Genomic DNA, 24,686 nt, shown 5'->3' with positions numbered 1-24,686 from the left:
TCCCCATCTTGGCCCTTCCCACCAGCAATATGTATGCTATTGTCTTCTACAGGGAATCGCCCGCCTCCTGGGATGGATGAAGCAGCGGTCTGGAAGGACCTGGGATCCCTCATGAACACTTCCAGACTAGACCTGGGCTAGATCACATAGTGGTGCTCTGTAAAATGGATTTCAGGAATGTTTCGTCAATGGTGTCTTTGCCCCAAATGTCAGTCAGTGCCTAGATGTATGCTGTTACTGTCTGTTGATTGAGTACCTTTTAAAGCAACTATGCAAGGCCAGATTCTTCTTCATATTTCCCTTTGGGACAGACCAGCATCCTTAAACCAAGCACAGTCCCCAGCACAGGGGCTGTTGCTTCAAGTTCCTGCTTCACACTGCTCACTTCCTGTGCCTGACAAGGGGGCCAGCTAAACCTGATGTATTCTCACTACACATCCACAACAGAAGCTGAGCTCTGACACTTAGATGGTGAATTTTTAAATAATTTTGGTAAACTAAAGACTGATGCCTTCAGTTAATGTGTAGCCCTAAAAGGGAGCACCATGCTCCTCCAGGAGCCTCAGCAGGAAGTCCTGAGGAAGCCTCAAACAGGCACTTCTCTGCCAATACCTCACTGTTTCCTCATGATTAAACCACTAGGCTTCTGAAAATTTAGGAATTGCCTGACTCCCTTAGCTCATAAAAATATGCAAGGTTGAAGTCAGTGTTCATGTGCACATCAAACGTAATACAGTTTCTCTGTAATCTGTCCAGTGATGGGCATTGGTTGTGTGGCTGCCCAGTGTAGATTCAAGGTGAAAACCACAAGGCACTGGCAGTGTCATCACTCGCAACTAAAACCCTAGACTGAGTTATGTCCCTAGACTGAGTTAGTTGAAGGCTAAGGCTGTATCTATGTGCCCTTTTATAACTTTATAACTTATGGTTACTGTGTGGCTGTCATGTAACAAGTGCTCGTTACATGGTTATTGTATCAACAAAAGAATGATGAATCAACAGTGTAGGACTGGGGAGACAGCTCAGTTGATAAAGTGCTTGCCTTGCAAGCACTCTGAGTTTAATCCCTGGAGCCCTTGTTTCATGTCCCTAAAGGAGATATCTATATCAACCACTACCCCAAAAGCTCAGAGAATATCCCAGAAGAGAGGACTGAAAGCACGCAAGAGCCTGAGAATGGGGAAGAAGTGTGTGAAATTCTGACTTCCAGTACATGCATGAACTAACTCACTGTAGCTGCAACTGTCTGCTAACACCAGCCAACATCCAATATGCATCACTAATCGGACTCAGTGGGTTAAAAAAAAAAAAAAAAGCAAAGGAGAACATGAAACAGAGGAAAACATGCTAGGGTGAGCAGGAGGGGGTAGCTGGAAGTGCATATGGTCAAGATACATGTTTACCTGCATGAAACTGTCAGAGAATAAACTAAAAATATTCCTTTTTAAGCAATAGAGGCTGGAGAGATGGCTCAGCAGTCAAGAACACTGCTGCTCTTCTAGAGGACTGTAGTTTGATTTGATTCCCAGCCCCCACAAGGCCACTCACAAGCATATGTAACTTCAGTTCCAGGAGATCCACCCTCTTCTGGTCTCCCTGGGCACCTGGCACTCATGTGGTACACACATGCAAGCAAGCCAGCACTCATTAAAAATAAACAATTTTAATTTTAAAAAGTTAGAAAGCTGAATTTGTGGCAAGCAAAATGCCTCAAAGGATAAAGATGCTTGCCGCGAAAGCTTGGGTTCAATCCCTAGAGCCCATATAAAAGTAGGAGAAAACTGAACCCTAAAAGTTGCCCTCTGCTCTCTCATGTGTTCTATGGCACACACACATGCACACACACACACACACACACACACATAATAAATGTTACTTTTTCCAAAGTGGAGTATAGCCAGCCATGATGACGTACACTTTTGATCCTAGCATTTGGGAGGCAGAGATGTGAGGATCTCTGTGAGTTCAAGGCCAACCTGGTCTATACAGCAAGTTCCAGGCCAGCCAGTCTATATAGTGAGGACCTGTCCCATTTGTAATTCCAGTGCTAAGGGAACAGAGATGGGCAGATCCCTGAGGCCCGATGGCTAGTCAGCCCAGCCAACTTAGTGAGTTGCAGACCAAAAAGAGACTGATGATGCCCGGGCAATGACACTCAAAGTTGTCTTCTGGCTTCCACATTTGTCTTAGTTAGGGTTACTATTACTATGACAAAACACCATGACCAAAAGCAAGTAGAGGAGGAAAGGGTTTACTTGCCTTATACTTCCATATCACTGTTCATCACTAGAGGAAGTCAGGACAGAAACTCAAGCAGGGCAGGAACTGGGAGACAGGAGCTGATGCTGAGGGCATGGAGGGGTGCTACTTTCTGCCTTGTTCCTCATGGCTTCCTCAGCCTGCTCTTTCATAGACCCAGGACCACCTGCGCAAGGATGGCTCCACCCACAATGGGCTGGGCACTCCCCTATCAATCATTGATTAAGAAAATGCCTTACAGTAGGATCTTATGGAGATATTTTCTCAATTGAAGTTCCCTCCTCTCAGTTAACTTAGTTTGTGTCAAGTTGACATAAAACTATCAAGGACAACATGCATGCACTCACACATAGATACACAGACACATACACACAAAATATAATCTCAGTAGATGCTCACAAAATCTGTTAAGATGACCAAACTTTTAAGAGTTTGTGATTTTTCAAACACCAGATTAGCAAGATCTCCAATTCCTGTGTCAGAAAGCTAACGTGATCGAGAAACAAAATGCAGCCATAGCTGACACCACACCCTGCTTACTCAGAAGCCTTTCTGTGTGGAAGGCAGGATAGGGGAATAGTTTAGTTATTGGAAACTGTGTAGACTTACTGAAAATGTAAGTGGCTTTAGGGGAAGAGTTTGCCACAGTTAATTCTGCAGGATACAGTCCTACAGAGTGTCCTTTGTTTAGTGTCTGATTTGCCCTCGGTGAGGTCACGGACCGACAGCAGCTGGGGGTGGGGACAGTGCACAAGAAGTTAAGAGCTTGAGTTAAACCACTGGGCACTGGTAAGTGTCAAGGACACTCATCATTTGCACCCTCTCAGCCTCATCATCCCCTCTCCTTGTTGGTTTATTTTTTGGGTTTTTTTCCCTTAAGATTTATTTATTTTTATATGTTGTATGAGTGTTTGCACATGTGTGCCTGATGCCCACAGAGGCCAAAAGAAGAAACCTGATCCCCTAGAAGTGAAGTTACAGATGGTTGTGAGCCACTGTGTGGGTGCTGGGGGACCCAACCTGAGTCTTCTGCAAGAGCAGTTCTTGTAACCACTGAGAGCAACCTCTCCAGCTCCCCCGAAGAGGTTTTTAGCTGAAAATAACAGCTATTAGCCACATGTTGTGGCTCAGACACAGAATCCCAGTAGTTGGTGAAAGGTCTCAGGTGTGGGACAAGATAACTGCTGTGAGTCTCCAGGCCAGAGTTACCTACAACGTGGGCTCCAGGTTACCTGGACTGTAAAGTGAGACTCTGCCTCAGAGCAGTAAGATAAGGAGGAGGAGTTGGGGGAGGGGAGAAGAAGGGGTGTAGGAGGGGGAAAGGGAGGGAGGAGAAGATGGAAAAAAGGAAAAAAAAAAGGGACAGCACCTCACCTGAGACCACTTGTAATGGTAGTCTTCACTGTCTACTTGACTGGATTTAGAATCACCTAAGAGATGCATCTCTGAATGCTTGATCTGGAATCACCTAGGAGATGCATCTCTGAGTGCTTGATTTGGAATCACCTAGGAGACACAGCTCTGGGTGTGTCCACGACAGTATTGCCAGAGAGAATGAGAGGGCATCCCTGATTGTGAATGGTAGCATTCCATGGGTTGGAATACTGAGCAGAGTAAACACAAGATGAGCACCAGCATTTGTCTCTCTCTGCTTCCTGATCATAGACAGAGTAACCCACTCACACTCCTGCTGCCATGCCTTACCCCCTAATAGACTGTGCCCTCGATGTTTCTTTTTGTCATGTACTTTATTACATTGACAAGAAAAGCAATTAATACACTAGCTTTGGCCAAAAAAATATGTCATGTGCTGGCTCCATCGTTACCTAGTACTAGAGACCTGACATTGTTGGTTCTCTGTTTTCTGGGTCTTATTTCTACTTCCTCTCCATCACGACAGACAGTCTTCCACACAAAGCTAATGGATACCATGAGTACTGGGGTCCTCATAACTGAGGGCCTGAGCATGAGACCTCCAGAACAGGACTGGATTGGCCTGACCTGGGTTACACACCTTCTGGATCTCCAAAGGTGATTAAATAGGGTCAGGATTCTACTCAGGATCTACTCAGATTGTAGATCTAGTAAATGAAAAGGTTCGATGTTCCCAAGAAGCAGATAATCCAGGGGGTATTTCCATGGTAACTTGTCACTACAGACCATGTAGGCAAGATGCTTCAGGCTACAGTTGACAGAACCCAAGGAGGAAAAGTAAAAGGCTCAATGAGGATATTGTCTGTATAACCAAAGGGCCTCTGGTGTCCCACACGTTATCTTCTTGTATTAAGATTCCTTCTTCCCTCTTCATGCTGACCTCATTGGACCAGACTCTGGTTCAGTTTGGTTTCTACTTCCTTCCACAAAGCTAATATGGCAGCTACTGGGAGCCTCTAGACTCACATCTTTCAGGTCTGCTGCCAAGGAGAAATATGCTCTCAACCACACTTCCAAAGAAGGGTGGGATATGGCAGATCTTGACTGGGTGAAATGGTGACTTCCTGGACCAATCCAACTCATCTTGGGGAAGTGAAGTGTCATGATTGGTCCAGCCCGAGTTAGGTATTCCATTCAAAATCAGGACATGACTCCCTAGCAACATGGCCTAGGGCAAATTATTTTAACTTATATTCATTTTGCCTTTTTCCATGGTTCTTAAACTTAAGGATGGATAAGAATAACCTGGCTCTTTTCCAAGGATCCCCTACCCTACACACCCAGGGATGGGGTAGGGGCCACAAATTTGACTGAGTGAGTTGTGTGTCTGATGATTCCCATATTAGAGAGAATGACTACAGATCTTTGTTTAGACATCTATGACCAGAACAAGCTAAGATCTGTCCTATTGAAGGAGCTGAGGGGGTGATCTGGAAGAGTCACACAGCCAGGTCAGCCTGTAGACCAGGACATGAGTGAGGTTACTTACTATGTTATGGAAAGTTCTACCTTATTCATGAAGGTCAGGGCAAAAACAAAGAAAACACACAAAGACCTTCAGCTGCCCAAGTACAGGGCCTCCTCACATCTATCTCAAGGTGTGTTTCCATTACCTTTTGTTAAAACAGTGAATAAAACCAGGCAAAACATAAAAAGTAAGCTGTCTACCCAACACAAGCATGGGATTAAATGTCTAGAAGGCAGGAGAGCAAAATGGTTCTGTAGGTAAAGATAGTTGCCTTCAGGCATGTCTCAGCTAAAGAGACACCATAACCATGACACCTCTTATAAAGGAAAATATTTCTTTAGGGCTGGCTTACAGCATCATGATGGGAAGCATGGTGGCCTGCAGGCAGATGTAGTGCTAGAGTGGGAGCTGAGAGGCCTACATCTGGATCTGCAGGAAGAGAGTGATCCACTCATACCAATTGGCAAACAAAATCCATAGACCTTAAGTGGCCATTTTTGAGGAGACAATTCAGCCTACAGGGTACTCAATGCCTTCATGAAGAACAAATCCCCGAAGTCAAATGATGGTTCTACACCACAATTATCAGCCAACAAAGCTCAAAATTATTCAGAAAGACACCAACTGAGTCCCAGAAATGTGTACAAAAGAGGCACCCTTGTGATGTATGTGCATAAGGACGGCCTGTGTTCAGCCCAGGGAGGATGGTCACCCCAGGTGCAGAATGGATCAGGAATCCCAGCAGATTCTAAAAGCCTGTTAGAGATGCAGAACCTAGCCAGTGTCGTGGCTCAGTGGAAAAGGTGCTTGCTGCCAAGTCCAACAACTTGAGCTAAATCCTTGGGACCCATGTGGTAGAAAGGAGAGAACTGGTCCCCTGTCCTCTGGCCTCCACATACACACTATGTGGAGAATTCCCATGCTATTGTTTTTAAGAAATGCAGAATCTCGGGCCTGACCACTTGGATTGATCAGAATCTGCATTTCAACAAGACTCACAGTTGAGTTACAAATAGCTTGGGGGGGAGAAAAAGAGAGAGAGAACAGTCTTAGTTAAACACAGGTCTGGGCTGTGACAATGGGTGCCACTGCTGTTCTGGAACCTCCCTGGACGTGACTCTTGTCCTCCACAGTCCTCTAGGAATGGCGCCACATTGCCACATTTTTTTATTTCTACAAGGGGACATGAAGCAGTGACAAGTACCCCCATCTCCACTCACTCTTCCAGACACAGCCGCAGTGCCTGAGCTCTGGTTTGCATGAGCTAAAGAAGTATAGATTCCTCAAGAGCTGCTATTCAAGCCTCGAGCAGCATGTGCCAACGTTCCTCCCACAATCCTGCTTCAGTCTCCATGAGCAGCACATCTGGCTGTCACACACTCTTTTGTGGGGCCATCTCAAAGGCTGCACTGATGCTGCCCATCCCCAGGGCCAGTCCCACAGTGGCCTCCCTGTCCTCGCAGCGTGTGATGTCATGAGCACGAATGTCCTGCCAAACATTTAATATGCTGCAGCTCACTGTGTACATTGTATAGAGAAACACTGACACGCAGGTTATTTTTAATTAAAACAAGAAAAGAGGCATGAAGAGACAGCCGGACCTTGTTCTATTGTTACACCAAGCCACCCAGCAGCACGGGTGTGTAACTTGCATTCTCCAAGCTCACAGGCTTTTCCTTTTGTCCCAGCCTTGTCACCAGCATCTCCAAATCCAACGCTTCCCTGGAAACATTCTCAGCTTTAATTTGATTCCTATCAAGTTCTTGGAAAGCATGAATAGAACGGGTTTATTTTCAATGCAAAGATCCCTCCGTGCTGTCTATTCAAAGCAGGCTGGAGAACTGATGGTCTCACTCTCAAAATCATCCTGTCTCCAGTGAGCGTCAAAGAGGAGACAAGGGATGGGATTTCCGCACTCCAGAAAAACATGAAAAAAACATTTTCAATCCAGTTTCTCAAAGTGTGTTTTGGAGGCCACCCCAGCAGAGTGGCCACAGGACACACCCAAAAATGTCCATGCATTTGGCTCTGGACTCAGATCTACTGAGTGAGCATTCAGAAGAGAAGAAAGTGAATATCTGACCCCCTAGAGTGATGAGGATTTTAGGTGTAGAATGAAGACTCTATGTAGGCTGAAGTCCCTTTCCATTCTGTACTGTACAAGCCACATAAACACTCCACTCTGATTTCCTCATCTAAAAAGCAGGGACTGTGGGAAGATAAAAGATGGAAAGCTCCTGCGGGACCAGGTCCCAAGACCTGGGGCTCTCTGCTCCCTGTGGTTTAGGTGGACAGTATAGTACATTAAGACTGCCATTTGGGGTGTGCTGGGGATGGGGGGGTCTCCACATGAATTATGATTTACTTTGACTGTCCAAAAGGTGTATTGGCCGCATTCTGATGGAACTCTAGGAAAGCAGATAAAATAAAATTGAATTCATTTTAGGATCACAAAGACAGAACCTATTATTTTGTAGTTGGGCTAATTAATTCAATGGCCTCTAGCCCACGGCTACTTGCCCCTTGCAATACGGCTGATCCAAACTGTAAGTATAAAACATACCAGAACCCAAAATCCTAACACCAAGAGAACATTGTGGAGAATCTGATAGCTGTGTACATATTGAAATGAGAATAATTTGAATGGATTACATTAAATAAAATATATTAAAATTCATTTCACTTGTCCATTTTTAGCTTTTTTTAAATGTGACTATCAGAAGTTTTCAAGTCTCAGACATGGCTCACAGCTTCCTGTTGGATGGTGGTAGTCTCAAAGATCATCTCGTCTCCTACCACAAACTGATAATGAGCCCTAACACTTCAGACATGGCTTGCAAGATGTGCTCCTCGATTAGTCAAGCAACATCATCAAGGAGACTAAAGTCTCATTTCTCATTTGCAGCAGCCTTGGAGAAAGATCCAGGAGAGGAAAAGCACAAGCCCCCCCTGGACAGAGAACACCTACATGATGATGCTTCAGACCAGCGGAGAACGGGAGGCCTCCAGCTTCATGTACCTACTCTCTGTCCTTCACTTTCATAATCCTAAAACCCTGACAGGGCAGTGTGGCAAAGAATGTCCTCTCATATGACTCAGCCTTACAAACACTGGATCCTGACAAATTAAGCATGTTTATTAACATGAAGGAGGCCTTTTCTGCCTAAGTAAATTAGAAATCATTTCTACTGTGGTATCTGAGCATGGGCATTTCCGAAGAGAATGTTTGTTGATCTTACGGATACTCCATAATGAAATTAGTGTTTTCATGTTTTCATTCTCTCTCTCTCTCTCTCTCTCTCTCTCTGTGTGTGTGTGTGTGTGTGTGTGTGTGTGTGTGTGTGTGTTGGGGGAGCACATGTACGATGGAACAAGTGGGAGTCAGAAAACAACCCTGGATGTCCTTCCTCTCTTTCAACCTTGCTTTTTGAGTCTGGGTCTCTCGGGATCACTGCTGCTAGCTGATCCACAAGCTTCCGGTAACTGCCCCATCCCTGCCTTTGCCTCCTGATGTGGGCATACAGCATTATTGCCTCCAGATGTTACTCCAGCTGTTACACGGCTTCTGGAGCTTGGAATTCAGACCTTCAGGCTTGCATGGCAAGCAATTTGTCCACTGAGCCTTCTCCTGAGCCTGAATAATTTGGGAGAAAACCAAAATATATTATAATCTGGTCTCTTAGAGCAAGCTCACAGCCTGACAGTTTCTGGAATAGAAAATAAATAAATAAATCCACACTTTGTCCAAATTGTCTTGCGCATGTTTGGACAAAACACATCTAAAATGAATTTGTTCAAGGCTCCCTTGAGGCTTAGCCAGTCTTTTCATTGAGTGTTTGAAGCCATAGTTGGGCTGTGTTGTGCTTATGACTTGGCTCTTGTGGCTACACGTTTACCCTGACACAGACACAAGAAAGTCACATTTAAGATACCTCAAGAACAGTGAGGTCACATTTTCATGATCATGTACCGCCACCATGAGATAGTGAATAAAGCATAGCGTTTAACCAGCCAAGGAAATCCAGAAGGGTTCACACCCTTTCTCTCTTTCTCTCTCTCTCTCCCTTCCTTCCCCATCCCTCCCCTCCCCCGTGTGTGTGTGTGTGTGTGTGTGTGTGTGTGTGTGTGTGTTTTAAACAAGATCTCTCACACTGGGGTTACCAACTCTTTACTTAGCTGTCTATAACTGAATTTAGATGCCAGTATTTAACCACTTTACCAACAGAGCCCACTCCTCAACCCCAAATGATTTGTTCTTAGTTGGGGATTAGAAATTAATTTGCTGAGTTTTGTTTTGTTTTTAATCAGTTGATACTCTGAACACAACAGAAGACTAAAGGCCAGTTTTGGAGACACTTTGTTATTTTATTGCATGGATTTTACCTGAAAAAAATGCACCAACCCTGTTTGGCGTCTCGGATACTGACAGACCATAGTGTTTACACCCAGGAAGCCAAATTCAACAGTACAATCTATGTTAAACAACATCACTTCAAGATTGCTAACAGAGATGGCAGGGGGAGAAATGTGTTAATTTGAAGCACACACAACTGTAGAATTAAAAACTACAGCATACAAACCTGGAAAACGTGGACGGTCAGTTAAAGTTATAATCTTCGTACTGTTACTTACTGCATATTAAAGTCTGTTTGGATCATTTCCTTCATATTGGTGAATTGAGAATTTCAGGAAACCCATGGTTATAAAAACAATCAATCTTGAAAAAGTATGTACAGATAAATGTAAAATCACAAACTAAGAAAGAGCCCCAACCCCACAACTTATCAAAGGGAAGCATTCTCACAGAGAGACTGTTCCCAAGTCCCTCCCACGTGTGTCCCCTAGTCTATCATTTTCTATCTCTTATGTGTAAGTGGCCTTAAAACTGAAGAGGGGAAAAAACCAGAGTGAGGTGTCTCTATGAGGGTTCCATTGTGGTTGGTAACCGTTTGAACAACGTCTTCTGTTTCTCTCCCAGTCCACACCCAAGTCAGCAATGTTCCCAAGACATTTGAATTTAAGAGAGAAACAAAATATTTTTTTAATCAACAACAATGGAATGCCCGAGGAAAGAGCTAACAGCGGGCAACACAATGAGAAAACTATGTGGGCATAATCTGAGCTAGAGATTTCTTTTTTAAGAACCAATAAGTGGTGGGGTGGATGGGGTGTTAAGACTGGAAACCACCAGGCAGGATGCTTTCTAGACCTTTGGCTTTAGTGCCTGGCAGAGAGTGGGCTTCTCCCCCACTGCGGCGAGCAAACCCAGGGCCCCAGGCCCAGCATCTACAGCACCTCGGTGGGCAGTGGAGCAGCCCTCTTATACGTGGGCACTTTTGGCATGCGTTGGCGAGCTGGAGCCAGACGAGTAATAGAAACGGTTTTCTCCAAATGACTGTGCATCCCCGGAGCAGCAGACGATGACACAGCCACCCACCAGGCACAGCACAGCACCGATCCAACCTGCATACAGCGAGTAGCCAAAGCTCACGATGGTGATCTCACGGTGGGCACATACGGGGAACCAGATGGTGGCGACAATGGCGCAGAGAGCTGCAAAGACCAGACAGGGAGAGAGGGTGAGTGGGCACACCCATCACACACCAAGTGCACTGGTCCGGCAAGTTCACTCCACAGACATGGCCCTAACAATCAACTCCAAAGATGCCAATACACAATGCACTGCTCGTTTGGCAACCTCTGCCCTACAGAATGAGTTGACTTACAGTAGGCTATGTCCATTGGTTTTTCTGGTCCTTGTTTTTCTCAACAGGCAGCAGAGACAAATACCTTTGTAAAGATTTAATATAATCTATCATTTAAGTCCCAAACCCATGTATTTGTTTTTACTTATACTCCCTGTTACTTTTACTTTGTGTTCCATGCATGTGTGTTTGTTTGTTGCTGTTATTTTGTTTTGTTTTGTTTTGTTTTTTCAGGTCAAAGCCTCCTATAGTCCAGGATGACCTTGCACTCGTTATTTAGCCATGTTATGTAGCAAATAACCTTGAATCTCATCCCCGGAATGCTGAGGTTTTAGGCATGAGCTAATACAACCAGTTTATGGGGTACCAGGGATGGAACCCCATGGTTTGCCAGGCATACTTTATTAACTGAGCCTCATCCCCATCTCTACATTCACAATTCTCTTATACTTACCTGATCATATTAGACTTATGGCTTTATGTGTCTATTGCTTGCCCCATGCTCTGGGTTCTGTGAAGGCAGGGGCTATGCTTTATTTAATGTGTAGAAACTCAGTGTTTAGTTCAGTGTCTCCTGGCTGAATGAGTATAATCAGGCTCTTCAAAAATGAGAAACAAGATGGTATTCATCTCAGTTTTCCACACCATTTTCTTGAGGTAGTCAGTGCACATTACAAAGACCTGGACGAGTTACTCCTTTTCCCTTGCTGGAGTGAACATTGTTAGGCAGAGACAGAGGACCAGGCAAGATCCTGTGTTGCATGGTGTCGATCATGGTCACAAACACCAACACACAAATGAACAGTTCTTGGGTTAAAAAAAAAATAGTTCATCTAGTCAAGGTTTTTAATTTTTTTATTAATTCATCTACTGCATGTGTGTATGTGTATCAGTGAGCATACATGTCATGAGGTGTGTGTGTGGAGGTCAGAGAACAAGTTTCAGGGTACCATGTGGGTACCAAGGATCGAAATCAAACTGTCAGGCTTGGTGGCCAGTGTTTCTACCTGCTGAGCCTTCCTGATAGTCCAGATTTTTTAAGGAATTTAAATATTTAAATTGGCTGTACCAAATAGGGTAGCAACAAGCTACATAGGGCCATTTCACTTATGCCGTGGAGCTACTGAGATTGAAATTTTGATGCTTTTTTTTAATTTTAGTGATTTTCATTCAAATGGCCACATATGTCTAATGACTATTTTACTGGATGACACAGCTTGAAACACATGGTTTCCCTTTAGTGCACTCTGATTTCTCTCAACCACAGCAGGACAGGTATTTTAGTTAAAAACCTTAACTTGAGATGGCTGGTTAGAGTTGCCAGACAAGACACTAATCAGAACAACAAGACTTCTAGCTGGCATCCTAAAAACCATGGACAAGTTCAAGTTACAGCACCACACGCCACCTAGGGTGCCCTTATTGCCTTTAATGCAGCAAGCTATCTTTCTGGTTTCTACTCAGGCTTGCTAGCTCACACTATCTAACCACAGAGAGGAAACAGTCTTTCTTTAACAACAACTGCAAACTAAGGATTCAAGTCTTACCTAGTCATCATATTTGTCATGTAGCCTACAACAGTTCTCATTGACAATGGACTAGATGCACCTCCTGAGCAAGACATAGATACACAATAAAGAGAGGCTGTTCCTAGCCGTAAAGAGTACACACCCAGCCACCAGTAGAGGTTTCTCAATGCCCAGGCACCCTCAGAGGATCCGGAGGATTGAGAAGCAAGGGGGGAAAGGTCTTATTGCCAAACAACTAATTTGAGTCAATACAACCAGTCTATACCATGAACAGCTACTGGTTTCAAAATACTTCATGCTTCAAAATAAGTGTTATACATTTAGGCTACTTTTATTTACACACAGAACACACATGCACAATCACACCCATGAGCACTTACACCATTCCTCACCTTTGTGAAAACTAAGAACATTCAGATTCACTTTAGCTTTCACATGTAAGACTAGAAATGGTCTCCAATCCATTTAGAGCTCCTTTATTTCCTAAGCACAGATAAAGCAGCCAGGAAATCAGGCTCAACATTCCAGGATTGATGGCTGATTTTGCATGTGTTGGGGATGTTAGATTTACTGTATGAAACTCACTAGACAAGGGGGGAAATGCCTATACATTTATATCATGACCAGGACTGGATGCATAAGTGGGTGGGCAAATACAAGACATAGATGGATGAGTGGATACGTGTGATGGACAGACAGATAAAAGAAAGGGAGTCTCATTTTGGTTCTGCTTTCTCCTGCCTACACCCCAATCACAAACTTTAATGTGACTTTAACACAATGAGAGTCACAAACTCAGTTTACCTCATTAAAATCTCCCCTCTTTTATAATCCATGCAAAACAAGGGAAATGAGTACCCACAGTTCTTTCCTTCCTAGCAGATGAATAAACTCAGGGTGGAATTCCTGTGGCACTCAAAGACAGCCACATCGAAACCGCTGAGAAATGACAGGCCACCACACATAAAAGGGAGTTAGAGGCCAACTTGCAGTGACCTCCAGCTGAACCGGAAGGGAAAATGTTTAGACACAAACAAAGGAGAATAGGAGAATATACTTCATATCAGCAGTAGCTTTGGACAGGTGAGGGTGTGTGGGGTGCTGACTGTCCAGTCTGAAAACTCTGGAGGAGTGATAAAACCGCACCCTCTATTGGCGTTCCCAAAGGCAGAGGCTTGCTAGGCCTGTTTCCATCTGTGTACCTACCATCCCACCACCAAAAAACAGGAGTTAGAAATGGCCCTGCTATCTGGGGGGAAAAAACAGTAGGCTTTTATGAAAAGTCACAGTCACCCATAAGGAGAAGAAAGATGAATAACCCGATGTTTCCCTTCTCTACTTATATCAGAATTTGTTTTAAATTAAGTCTTTAATACAAGGCAGCAATTTGACTCTCTTTCTCCTTCAGTAGAAGCCATCCTTACCCACAAGGGAAGGAGCAAGGCTCTGCAGTCTATTTAGGGAGAGGGAAGCTAACAACAAAGGGAGGAGGGGGAGGAGGAGAAAGTTATGCAGACACACACCCAATTTAGTCCTCTCCTAAGTAAAACCCCTTCCTTGTTAAAGAGTAAGAACATTTGCCTGTATTAGGGACAATTTTTAAATAATGCAATATGGTGAGTTTTTTAGTTGACAGGACACATCTTTGCTAAAAGTTTATGATCTGTCTTAACTTAACAAGTATTTAGGAAGTCAGTTTACAAAAGGGAAACTAAAGTGTATCTTTCCATCTTCTTAGGGGTTAAATAACACCTGGTAATATTCAGAAATTAAGTAAATAAGATATACTAACCTCTTCAGTACAATTATTAGGTGTTGACTAAAAAAGTAGCAAAAGAAAAATAAATGTGGACTGAGGAGACTCAATGGATAAGAGCACTTATTGCACAACCATGAGGACCTCAGTTCAAGTCCCCAACACCCAAGTGAAGATCTGGGCATAGCCTCTTGTGCCTGTAACCCCAGAACTATAGAGGACAGAAGAGGAAGGTCACTGGAATCTGCTGACTTCTGACCTCACTCCAACTTGAGTGAAACCTGTCTCAGGGAAATAAGGCAAAAAGTGATAGAGTACAAAGTTCTCCTTATACCCTCTCAGGTGCACATCACACACACACACTCACTCATGCACGTACATGCACATCACAGACACACGTGCACACACACGTATGTACATACTCACGCTCACACACGTACACACACATTTGCACACACACACACACACATCCATGCACAAACACACGTGCATACACATACACAGAAAGGCGGAAAAGATATGATGAAATTAAATAAAATGAATACATATGTGTCTGAATTTTTAGGTAACAAATGAGAGAAAAACAGAGGAAGAAAAAGACAACAAATGTGGAGAATCCCCAGACACTGACATCTCTTCTTCCATGATGTTCACTTGAGTTTTCAGGCTTTTTTTTTTTTTTAAAGCACCGCTAAATTACTTGAGTGTTCTGACTGCATCCTCCTCGGTATGCTGAGACAGTCACCAGAAACATCTAAGGTCTTGGCAGCGGGGATGGAAACATTGAAGAGCGGTGGGGTGGAGCTGAACTACACTGTGATGGTAAGTTTGAAGTCCACATACAGAATTGGGGCGGGGCGGGGCAGGGTGGGGCGGGTAAAGGAACAAGTAATATCTCTCAGTGAACTGTGCTGTTTATTTATTTGTTGTTCTTTTCCCATATGGATCTAGAAAGGCTTGAGCTTTTTTTTTTTTTTTTTTTTTGCCTATTGTTTCCTAAAACAATGGTCATACTAACACACAGTGATTGTCAGGAAAGCCTAGCATTTACTACTGTCATCAAGGCAGTGGAATATGCGAGTCCATTATTTTCCTGGCCAGCTTTCAACACTGACTTTTTCCTGTTGTTTGACTGCATGCACCACCATCTACTTTTTCCTACAGCATTCTTAAACAAGTCTCATGGTTATCTGTTAAATTTAATTTTATTCTTATTTATTGTTTGTGTATGTGTCGCTAGGGTTTGAAGATAGTCCCCAGATGCTTTACACTATGTCACATATGCAGGCACTTGTTAATATTTTTCAAAAAGAAAGAAAAGAAAAGTCATAGAAAGGCCTCACACAGCATTTAGGGTCTCTGTTTGCTATCAGAGTCACCGCCATACTGAGATGCCCCATCATTTCCACTAAGCAGAGGGATTTTTATTTAGATGAGGGTCTTGTGTGTATACACTAAACACGCCCGGGAAGTGTCTTCAGCTGTTCTCCTCTGCCTGGATTAAGAACTTCACTTTTCCCTGTAGGAAAGCTATAAGTACATTAAGCAGCTCATCTCACAGTTGCCCACAGCCTTGATTCTAGTACAATCCACCACTAACCAGAAAGTTTGCAGTTGAAACAACTTTGTCCACCATAAATAAAGCCACCAGGCCCAGATGTTTAAAGGGGAGAAGAAAAGATGAAAGAAGCCACTAAGGAAGCCGAGCACTGGCTCCTCCCTGCCCAGTCCGGAGAGACATCCAGCGGAAGGGCTTTCCACTGTGCAGCAAGAGAAGAAGGAACTTAATCAGAACAAGGAGTCAGGGTTCCTTCATGGCTTTCTCTGCTGTGGGTGCCCACATTCTCATTTCTATGGAGGACTATTTACACTAAGTCGGGATGCCGGTGATACTTCCGGAAGTGCGATATCATGCCACTCCTCTCCAGCTCTGTGCATGGACATGACCCTTACAGAATGCAAACATGGTAAACATGGCCTACTATGTGCCAGATGGCATGCTAAGTATTTCCCATACTTCACTGCTGTTCTCACTAACCTGGGAAGGAAGCTCAGCTGTTCAGGGACAGTAGCTACCCCAGGTGACACAGTGACATCCTGATTCCGGGTGGTTGGTTTGACTCCACCGGACAAAATGAAAAAAGTTAGGGCCCAGGGCCCTATGCCTTGAAAATTGACAGGTTAGATTCACCTCAATCCTCCCCATCTCTGAAGCATATGTTGTTCTTCGAACACTGCCTCTGGCTTGAGAAGTCACAGAATCCTGTCCCTTCATATACAGACTTAGAAGATGGAGCTGACCAGAAGGCGGGCTTTCTTTCCAGCCTTCAGAAAAACAGTCAAGAGATTTTAAGGGCCAGAAAGAACTGAATCATGCTCAGTTTCCACATCGGAACCAGCTGTGACACTGCCCGTTTCCAGGTCCCCCAGCTGCCACTCTATTTCATGCTCAGCAGCCACACTTCTGCTGGGGCATCGTCGGTGACCCCAGGACAGAGCATGGGCCCAGACAGGACCAACTTCTCCCCAGAGAGTGAATAGGCAGAAACAACCCAAAGCTATATACAAAGGAAGCCTTCACACTGTGGCTTCTCCCACCCATCCCCAAGGGTAGGAGACAAGGCTCTTGTGGCTGGGACTGAGAAGACAAGAAGCAGATAACACCCTTGAAACAACGAGCCAGCTCCATCCAGGCAACACAACATGAGACTCAAGGCCAGGGGAGACCTGCTGAGAAAGAAATCTGACAGCAATCAGGAGAGTCAGGCAGTATCAAAGTGTGAGGTTAGGATTGGACTGCACGTTCCTCCATCCCACTCTTACAGTGAGTTGATACGGAGGTGAAGCTTCCTTGGGCTCAGGTCTCTTTTCTCCCACAAGCAGGCTGGAGACAGACAACAGGGACCCATAGATGCACACCTCTCTCCAGCCCCGCCTCACTCTCCTCGGCTGTCAAACTGTCTTCCTACACCTACCCACCTTCAAAAGTAGGGGAAAGCTTGGGCCAGTAAGGTGACTCGGTGGGCAAAGGAGCTTGCTGATAAGGCTGGGAACCTGAGCTCGTTCTCCAGGTCTCACATGATGGAAGGTTAGAACCAACTGACCTCTGTGCAGGTGCACACACATAAATATATGTTAAAAAAAAGTCATAAGACAAAGAACCCAGCCAAGTGGTGGTCACACATGCCTTTAATCCCAGCACTGAGTTCAAAGCCAGCCTGGTCTACAGAGCAAGTTCCAAGACAGCCAGAGCTATATAAACTCTGTTTCAAAAAGAAAAAGAAAAAAAAGATAAGCCAATTCATCTGGGAAGTTTCAAATCAAAAACCAGAAACAAAATAAAGCAAAAACCACAATTTACATCTATTCACTTCACTTGTTCCTGTCCTTCTTGAAAGCTGGTCTGCAGTTTTTGAAATGTTCTGTCTCGCTTGGAGGTATCCTGGAACTCTTACGTGAAATGAAGAGAAAAACTGTATTTTTTGAGACAGTGTATCTCATGTCCCAATGAGTCTTATGTATCTCAGGCTACCCTCATTAGCCAAGAGGATGACCTTGAACTTCTGATCCTCCTGCCTTCACCTTGGGAGGGCTAAGAATACATGTATACATCTTGCCTGCATTTAGTTTTACAGTACAGGAGACAAGACCCTCAGCAGGGAGTCAGATCAAGCTCCTGTGTACAGGTATGATCAACAAAACTGAATGAGCACACACCACTTCCTGAGTTTAGATTGGTCCTCCCTCCAAACAATGACCTGTCACTGTCTCTTCAACCCTCTGGATTCCTATGCAGTGGGAAACCCCTCCAGTGGGAGCCTTCCTCCCTGTATAGTGCATACCAGCCATTTTAAGGCAACCCTTCTCAGAATCCGTATCTTGGAGTGCCTATATACACCCAAAGAAGACATTCCTTCTCTTCATCATGGTCCCCATTGCCCTACCAAAGGGCCTGTTATGCTTGATTAATGAACACTTACTGAAAAAATATTGACCCATCACCTACTGGTCTACCCCACCCCATTCCCACACACACACATTTTCCTTTATGCTCCCCTTCCCCTGTTCTTTTGTTATATATTAATGAGGCGCTCATTTCTTATTGAAGTGAGAGTCACCCTGGCAGCCTCCTAAAAATATCTTTCCTGACCTGATCTCCAGAAAGTTCCAGTTCAACTGATCTGCTATGAAGTCTGGGAACAAGTCATTCTAAAGGGATTGTACTGGGGAGCCTGCTTAGAGAAGCTCCATGTGACCCCCTTCCTTCTGATTTTGCTTGGGTAGTCATTTCCTGTTAACCTACCAGCTCCTCTCATGGATGTAACCTAGGGGCCTATCTAAACTCCTCTGGAATATGATCTAAAGCGATACCCATTCTGGGTTTCTGTTGCCGGGTATGTTCTCTTGACTTCTTTTCACATTTCTCTTGAAGTAGCAACTGTAAGGACTGAGTTCCTTCACATTCACTAGAATTGGGGGGCGGGGCAAAAAGAAAGCTTACCCAGCAAGATGAGGAGCACCCCTGCCAGCTGGGCTCGCCTGTACTTGGCCACTCCAGGCTCGTGGCCCATTCGGATGCAGGGAAGAACCGTCAACAACAGCAAGATGGCTGGCAGCCCCAGAACTGAGGCAGCAATCATGAGGGCTCTACAAGCTTGCACGTAGCCTGGGAACAAGAGAACAGAAAGGGTGGGTTAGACTAGGGGTCCTCTTACTCCTAAATCCCACCTCTCTCAGGAATTCAACACCACCTTCCTCTTCCTTCTTGCCCCCTCTATAAGACTTAAAATGTGATAAATGTCCAAGATCACCGCACCTTCAACTTTTAAAGGGACCTGGTGAAAACAGTGGTGTGCGTGCTAGAAAAACAGAACAGGAAAGGGTGCAGACCACTTGGCCACAGTGCAGCAGCCAAGCATTTACTTACATTATTATAACAACTTGTCAAAGATTCAGCTGGAAACTCAAATGCTCAAAAGGTCACCTGTGATGGTGGATTGTTGACTCACCCTAGTCTACTGCGATACCGTCTGCCTGTGGAACCTTAGCAAGTCAGTTATTACTGCATCTAACTTGTTTTTCTGCAGAGTGAAAATAATAATAATAATAATAATAATAATAAAAGGCCCTTCACCTCCTTAATAGAATTCCACTGGCAACAGAATCCACAGTTCAAAGAGTCTTTAGGAAATGTTCTATGCTAAGAACTGAAACAATTGGCAGCAAATATCACTGACATTATTGGTCTGTATTGATGTGGTACTTTTAAAGGGACCTGGTGATAATAGCAGTGTGAGTGCTAGAAAAACAGAAGCAGGAACTTGGCCATGATGCAGCAGCCAAGCATTTACTCCAACCCTGGGGACTCCTGTAGACACCTGTCTTGGTCTTCATGTCCCCATAACAGATGACATAGCTAACTATCCACGTAGGAAAAGGTGAGTTGATAGAAAAATGCAAAACAAAGATATCCACACTATAAAATGTCTAAGTGAGAACTTTACAGCACAATGTCATGTAAAATAAACCTGAACAGATACCAGGAGAATTTCACAGATTTAAATTTACTGTTTACTTTTATGTCATCTATTGTTTCTCATTGAAACATTCTCCCCACTTTAAAAAAAAAAAAAGTGTTGCATTTATAAATGATGGCCGTCTGGTTTGTTTCATTTGCTTAGGCAGAGTTAGAGCTAGAGGCCTGAGTGAGGCTGAGTTAATGGCAAAGTCAAGAACTGACCCTAACTCTTTCCCATGTAGCAGGACCCCATGTCAGACCCAGCCAACCTCCCTTTTGTGCCAATGTACAGCACCAGCACTGCCCTTTAAGAAGGTATGCCGCATGGGCTCCCTTCCAACCACTGTCCATCTCATCTTAAGAATGAGAGACCTATCAGGTATCATAGACTTGTGGATCCCAGGAGGAGCCCCAGAACAATCTGAAGCCCAGCCCCTCCTAGCATCTGGGAGAAGAGCCAGGGCCTACACAAAGGCAGCAGTCAAGTTAAACTGATGCTCTGAAATTCATGGCACAAGGCTGTCCATGCGCTACAGTCCCAAGGCCATGTCTGGGAGTCAGAAGTCAGAGATAGAGGAGTGTCTCTACCCCCACACGATGGGTAAGGTAAGGAAGCATAGAACAATTAAGCTTCTCCACAAAAACTCCCTGCCCCCAGCATGGCCTGCCTGTGTCCTCTGAAAACAAGCCTCTTGGCATCGAAAGCTCAGGAAATGTAATTCCAGGGGAAGGAAACAAAAGGATTTCATGCACCAGTCAGAAATCTCTACTGCCATGCCCATCTGCTAGTAGAAAACGACATTTCCCTTTCTAGAGCATCTCCCACTTCAAACGGGGCCTTTGGTTTCTCATCTCATTGACTCCTGCAAGCAATCCTGAAAGATAAGTGGTTGGTTTGGTTTAAATTCTTTAAAGAAGACTACTAGGGCTTATTGAGGTTAGCAACTTGTCCCAGGTTACCCAGATCATGAGTGCTGAGTCCTGGAGTCTGACCCATGTCTACCAAAGCCAGCATTAACCACACCAGGGTTCCCTAATGCCTGGCCTTCCAAATGTCCAAATGGAGAAAGTCGTAGTGAAAGACAGGTCTGACCTGCACTGTGCCCTCCTACTATGTGGTAGAGGCAAGGTGTGGGCCAGAAGCAAATGCAAAGAGAACTTAAAATGTAATGGGGGTGGGGGGTGGCAGTATAGCTCAGTCTGCAGAAAGCTCACCTAACAGGAACAAAGCCCCAGGTTCAATTCCAGTACTGCATCCCGGGATGAAGGTTAGAAGTTAGCAGTAAGTGAGCTGGGTGGAGGAAGGTGAATTCCAAATGCTCTGTCTGGAAGAGAGGAGCACTTGGGCTCCTCAAGGAGGTACAGGGTCTCTGGAAAGCCAAATATTCTGGAGAAGGCACAAATTCAGTTGCTCTCAGACCAGTAACTTTAGGGCTGATTTCGCCTCATCTTAAGGACTGGCTGTCTTAAATAACACGCATCATCAAAGGCCAGAGGGAGCTAGGCAACCTCACCTAGGAGACAATAAATCCACTGGCATGACAGATTTCTAGCAGGGATCTGTAAGTGGTGCTCACAACCTCCCAAGTCATCCAACTGGTTTTTAAACTGTTTCCACAAACTTTCCCATAGCACCCAAAAGGAGATGTCCCTTCCCAAACTGCCTCACCCAGCGTTTCAGAGGCTCATCACACTCCTGAGCACACAGCCACAAGCCCTGGAATGACCCTCAGCACTGACCTATGTCTCTGGTGAAATGTCCCTCTCTCAGGGTACTGGAGCTTCTCAATACCCAGCAGCCTGCTCAGAGGAACTGGGGGAGGGTGTCACCCTAGCAGGGGAGGGGTGTCACTGTAGCCTGCTGTTGAGGGACCCCAGGACCCCAGGGGGTGATGGATCAGATAAGGCCCTGAGAGAAACAACTGAGATTCACTAATCTGGCCAATCCAGAGAGTTCTTGAGTGTGAACATAACCTCACCAGGATGGCTCTGAGTCCCATCCGGTCTCAGAAGCTCAGCCTATACTTATGGAGGCACTAGGTTGCTCACTCGTACTGTGTGCTTTCCTCCTGCGAGCTATAGACTGACGCTAATCAGAAGCACATCAGAGAAGGCAGGGCCAGCCTTCAGTATCTTTGGTCGATTAGTTTGGGAACCTGGGATGATGGAGCAATGGGAATTAACAAGAGTGGGTTCCTACCATGTGTATAGGATTGGATTCATTAAATTTTCAAAGCCATTGACCAGTGTAACCGGTGGCCAAATTGCCTTTGTTACCCCACGCTCCAGATAAAGAAACTGAGACCAACAGGTGGTTGTTGAGGGCTAATTCTCCTACAAGTGGGATTGGAAATGTCAAAACTATATGTACCCAGAGGTCTCTCAGTGCCCAAACTTCCAAGAACCCTGTCTAAAACCCCCAACTCTGGCCCAGCCTGCCTCTGGAAGCTGTTTGCAAGCTCATGGTCCTTACCCGGGAGGATTAGGATGTCCACCAGGGGCTTGCAGTGGTAGAGACCAGTGGCCATGACGCAGTCAGCCCACAGCCCCTTGGAGCCCAACTCGTCCATTTTTCGGCAGGTTGGGATGGTGTAGCTGCAGGTCACCACCCAGTCATTGGTAGACGTGGTGACAATGATCCCGATCCAACCCACGAAGCTCGTGACAAAGCCCACCACCTGGAGGCACGTGGCTACCATAGTGGCTGCAGCGACGTTCACGGGGCTCAACCCTCAAACTGTGCGTGCCTCTTGCGCCGGCCAGGACAGGATCTGCCCTAGGCTTGCCCTCTGCCGCCCTCGCGATCCTCTGGCTCCAGGACACGCGAGTTGGAGCTGGAGAGGCTGCAAGCGCTGCTGTGAAAACAGGTGCGCAGGCTGGGACAGCAGAGCTGCTGGGCAGCGCGCCCCCGCCCCCTCTTTAAACTCGGTGGACCCGGCTGGGAAGCGCCAATCCGAGACAGCTCCGGGCGGAGCCGGCCAATCGTGAGCCGGGCTCCGGAACGGGGTGTGGAAGGAAGCAGGGGGCGGGGAGGGGCAGCAGGGGCTGGGTGATGCACGGTCAGTGCTGGAAAAAGTAAATTAATCCCATCCCAATGGAGACCAGCAGAGAGCAAGGGGCGTACCCTGCTCCTGTTTACTGAGCAGAGTCTCTCTTCTTGAGGCCTCTCGTCTCTCTGTTTGGGTCTTCCTCTTCAACTTCTCTCTCTTCACAGCTGTAAACTCTTCCAAAGGTACCCAGTACAGTGTCTTATTGAAGTTTCCTAAGGAACCGAGGGGACCAGCACTCCGATGTTATTACAAGAAAAGACTGGAAGATGGCTTAGTGAGATCACTTGCTGCACACACACACGCACACGCGAGAATCTGAATCCCAATCCTCAGTGCCCAACAAAAAAAGCCCAGTGTGGCCTGCAGCCCCAGTGCAGCTAGGCTGAGGCAGAGAATCTCTGGAGTTAGCCAATTGCCACCCTACCTCCAGGTTCAGTGGTGGATGGTGCCAGAGCAGGACATGGGTCATCCTCTTAATGCACAGCATACACAACACACACACACACACACACACACACACACACACACACACACACTCCACAAGAAATGAATAAAACAATAAAGATGCTTTCCTGTGGTGGCAAACCAGCAGCTAGCTCCAGCCACAATAGCGATGACAATAGCTACACACAGCACTGTTGTTAATGATTATTATGTACATGTGTTTTTATATTATAGCTCACTGAATTCTTCACACTTTGTAGTGGGAACAACTGTCAATTCCACACCAAAGAATCAGCCCCCAAAAGGGTGAGTTCCTCAAGTTCACACAGACAGGAAGGAGAAAATGAAAATCCCTGGGCCTATCTCATCACTGTCCCTGAGTGTCCCTGGGAGCCCAGTCTGGTTATCACTTTCTGAACGTCCCTACAGAGCTCGGTGTTCCACTTCTGATACATTAAAAGTGAGGCACTTTGCCCAGATCACGGTAAATAAGTTAGCTTCTATTGTCCACTGAGGAAATCGCCAACCCAGATAGATGGGAAGCAGAAGCTATCAGCAACCACAGCCTGACAGCCTCCTTCTCTATGTGCATTCGGATTAGGCCCGTTGTGTGCCCCTCGGGTGGAAGGAGGTACTTGGTGAGGATGAACCCAGAGACTTGAGCATGCCAGACAAGTGATCTGCCACTCAGTTATAGCTTCAGGCTTGCACAGTTGTAAATCTTGCAAGCATTTGGCTTCTCTTACTGTATGTCCTGAACTATTCTTGAAAGTATTCTTGACCTAGTCATGTAGGCCACTTTCTGTTCCCCACCTATTCTATTTAAGATGGTGAAGGATTTCAACAAACACAAAAACTTAGTGTTCAACATTCTGAAGCCTCAGATACCAATCATGCACTGTTGGTGTAGAGCTTACCATAGCCACTCCCATGCTGAAGTCACTGCATGTCACCCAGTCTTCTAGAGTGACTGGCCTTGAGGAAACAGTGGACTGTCTCTTAGCCTGTGTTCTTGGCTTTGGAGTGAGGATGGTAAACACTTTGTTAGTGCTACTGTGGGCTCAGTGGGATAACCCTGCAGTGCGCTTGGTGTGGGGCTGGTACTGCTGACAATGTCAGTTACTGTTTGTGCAACCAGGCCAGGCTGTACAGTTCTATTCCCGGCTCCACAACTGCTGGCTATGGGATCAAAACATTTCACAGTGCTTTTTTAAAATATAATATTTGTATTCATTCCTTGAGAAATTTCACAGATATACCTTTTTAATTACATTTTTATTTACTTATTTTGTGTGCATGTATACATGTGTGAGTGTGTTGCTTGGCACATGTGTAGAAGTCAGAGGACAATTTTCAGGAGTCAGTTCTCCTCTTCCTCTGTGTGGGTCCCAGGAATCAAATTCCAGTCTTCAGGCTTGGTGATAGGTGCCTCTACCTGAGCCATCTCACCAACCCTACTTAATGTTTCTTTGGCCCCTCTTATTTGTAAAGTGGGGGTGGACATAGAACCTAATGTAATTCTT

The 24,686-nt window shown here is 45.3% G+C and overlaps 1 protein-coding gene across 1 annotated transcript; it reads right to left on the bottom strand.

Annotated features, from left to right (window-relative positions):
• Positions 1-10,177: 10,177 nt before the first annotated feature.
• Positions 10,178-22,525, bottom strand: Cldn11 (claudin 11). Its single transcript, XM_051185877.1, has 3 exons — positions 22,143-22,525; positions 18,653-18,817; positions 10,178-10,714 (listed from the first exon to the last, which is right to left on the bottom strand). Exons 1-3 carry the CDS (start codon positions 22,366-22,368, stop codon positions 10,482-10,484), a joined length of 624 nt encoding a protein of 207 aa, XP_051041834.1. The 5' UTR covers positions 22,369-22,525; the 3' UTR covers positions 10,178-10,481.
• Positions 22,526-24,686: the final 2,161 nt, after the last annotated feature.

The sequence above is a fragment of the Phodopus roborovskii genome, unplaced genomic scaffold (assembly GCF_943737965.1).
Source record: "Phodopus roborovskii unplaced genomic scaffold, PHOROB, whole genome shotgun sequence".
NCBI classification, from domain to species: domain Eukaryota; kingdom Metazoa; phylum Chordata; class Mammalia; order Rodentia; family Cricetidae; genus Phodopus; species Phodopus roborovskii.
This window is presented reverse-complemented; position numbering and strand designations above follow the sequence as displayed.